This window comes from Poromitra crassiceps (genome assembly GCF_964638095.1).
Source record: "Poromitra crassiceps genome assembly, chromosome: 22".
Lineage (NCBI taxonomy): Eukaryota > Metazoa > Chordata > Actinopteri > Beryciformes > Melamphaidae > Poromitra > Poromitra crassiceps.
The window spans coordinates 4698232-4700731 of record NC_139647.1 but is presented as its reverse complement, the minus strand read 5'-3'; the positions used below and the strand labels follow the sequence as shown (position 1 = coordinate 4700731).

Here is a 2500-nt window from a genome sequence, read left to right as displayed (position 1 = left end):
GCAGGAAGACGGGAGTGCTTTTCTGACACGAGTCACTCTTCCAGTCCTCGGGTTCTGTTTTGACCGAGTGGAAGTCTGGCGGCTCCGTTTTGAAGGAGCGCAGGATGGGAGAGCTGGAGCCGAAGAGTTTCTCCTCCAGCCCCTTCCTCTCGGTGATGGAGAGACACACCACGGCGGCCAGCGTGGACAGCGGGTCCTCGCAGACCTCGTCTTCGCCGCCCGGCTGTGGGCTGGCCTGCTCCTCCGTGCTCCACACCCACGGCTCCTCCAGCTTGATCTTCTTCAGTGGAACAAAGCCATCCGAGGGAGCCTCGGCTCCGTTCTCAGAGCTGCCTTTCAGGACCGCAGCTATGATGCTCCTCTGAGGCTCTAGCACCATCGTAGTCCTATGATAATATTGCGACCTCGGATCAGCGTGCGATCCGATGATCGTGTTAGCACCGTGAGTTTTTGTCCGGTTCTCGACAGAAGAACCGTTGTGGAAAGTCACAGAAGAAGAAGAGCACGAGTGTTGGTGGAGAAGTGCATCGCTGCCGGTCGGCTGCAGCAGCCCGGGCTCTCTCTTGATAAGCGTCGGCCGTCCGCCGCGCTCTGAGGCCAGGCCGTGGGGGAGCGAGTGGGTGATGATGGCTGGAGAGTGCGTGTGAGGTATGTGGCCTTCCTCCCCTTCCTCCTCCTCCGCTGCCGTGTGGGTGTCGTCCATCTGTGCCTTGCCTCTGCCATTTACCGGACCCCTTTCTGGAACCACCTGAGTTAGAGAGAGAGAGAGAGAGACACACACACACACACACACAGAGAGAGAGAGAGAGACACACACACACACAGAGAGAGAGAGAGAGAGAGACAAAAAGAGAGATGTGACTCACCACGCGCTGGCAGAATACCGTGATTTAGCGTGTTCTAAACAGTCACGGCACACGGCACAACAGATTGAATCCCAGCATGCCACAAAGCGCAGCCACTAACGAGAAGACCGTGGAAAATGTGATGGCGTATGAAAACAAAGAATCTGCGCTTCTATAAATCTTTTGCAAAAACCTGTTCTCTAAACAGAGCTAACAAAATGTTTAACTATGTTAGTGGTCACACAATCGAGGCTTCAATCAGGAAGGACTACAACATTCCTGGCCGAGCTGCGGAGCGTCCAGGGCCGTAGCCCCGCCCCCCCACACAGGACGTAGCCCCGCCCCCCCCCCACACAGGAAGTGGAGAGCCAAAGAGCAAACACATGGAGTCACGCACAGTTCACAGTTGCGTCACTGCCGGGAGGTCACTGAGGGCATCTAGCCTACATGGTGTGTGCGTGAGTATGTGTGTGTGTGTGTGTGTGTGTGTGTGTGTGTGTGTCTCTCTCTGTGTGTGTGTGTGTGTGTGTGTGTGTGTGTGTGTGTGTGTGTGTGTGTGTGTGCGTGCGTGTGTGTGTGTGCGAGCACGTGGTAGTTCCAGCAGCTGCCCTACCATGTTAACCCATGAGCATTGTTAAGTGAGTGATTAACCCAGCAGATAGGGCAGAGAGCCCCAGCAGAGCGCGACTCTCCAGCTCCAGCAGAACCTGCCTCAGTGCCAGCAGAGCTAACAGCCATCCAAAGGTCCAGTATTGACATATTGATCGGCCGCCCTCAAAGGCCACGCTGGCTGAATACACACCAACCATAGATCCACAACGACGTCTTGGGACAGACAATCACAGCCATCGCTCTCAATATGATATCGATAGTGTGTTATGACACCCGATATCTTCGTCGTCTTTGATTTTGGATAATGGTGATATGGTGATATGGCCTAAGTGTTGTTTGAAAGGCTGCATCACAGTAAAGTGATGGAAGCGTCTGGACTTACCAGACTCTTACCAGACTTTTACCCACTTAGTCATTATATCTACATTACTGATGATTATTTATCAGGCAGGAGTCGCCATCTTTAACTGCTCGGAGACCTCTCTGGGCTTTCCTACAGCTGTGCAACAGTCTCTGGGGGACACTGGGGGACAACTGTTGCCAAAAAAAACTAATTCTGAAAGAATGGAAGTCCCCCTCTTCACCTTCTTTCCAACTGTGGCTGACGGACATGATCTCTGTTATAGGGATGGAGAGACTCAGATCCCTGAGAACCAACTCACTTAAAGATTTTCTAACTATTTGGGAGCCGTTTCTATCCTACCTCGATGAGGTTAGGGGCGGTGGGTGACTTGCCCGGCATGGGACAACATCTCTTACAAGAACATAAGCAGCCTATGTGGCTGGTAGCATCACATTGGAATAATTGTCAATATTATATGTATGCTTTTCTGTCTTTTCCTTTCCTGTGTCTGAGCTTGTTTGTTTGTTTGTTTTGTTCGTGTGTTGTTCCAGGTAAAACTGAAAGTAAAATACAAAAAAAAAAAATACAAATCATTGTGTCAATGTTTTGTGAAAGCACAAAACACACAAGTCATCCCTACAATACTACAATACCTTGTATTTGGTCGGCCAGCCCTACATCGCTCCATAAGCAAGAAGAA

General features: G+C 51.2%; 2 protein-coding genes across 2 annotated transcripts in view; one reads left to right on the top strand and one right to left on the bottom strand.

Moving 5' to 3' along the window:
• The window catches only part of LOC310796326 (transmembrane protein 150A), a 243518-nt gene that overhangs the window by 41636 nt on the left and 199382 nt on the right, over positions 1-2500 (top strand). The gene's annotated exons all lie outside the window — the stretch shown is intronic.
• The window catches only part of tet1 (tet methylcytosine dioxygenase 1), a gene marked incomplete at its 5' end in the record, with an annotated part of 59448 nt that overhangs the window by 19901 nt on the left and 37047 nt on the right, over positions 1-2500 (bottom strand). Inside the window, one exon of the mRNA XM_083658254.1 lies at positions 1-748. This exon is cut by the window's left edge and continues 1470 nt beyond it. Within this exon, the coding sequence (XP_083514380.1) occupies positions 1-748 (748 nt within the window). The remainder of the gene's footprint in view (positions 749-2500) is intronic.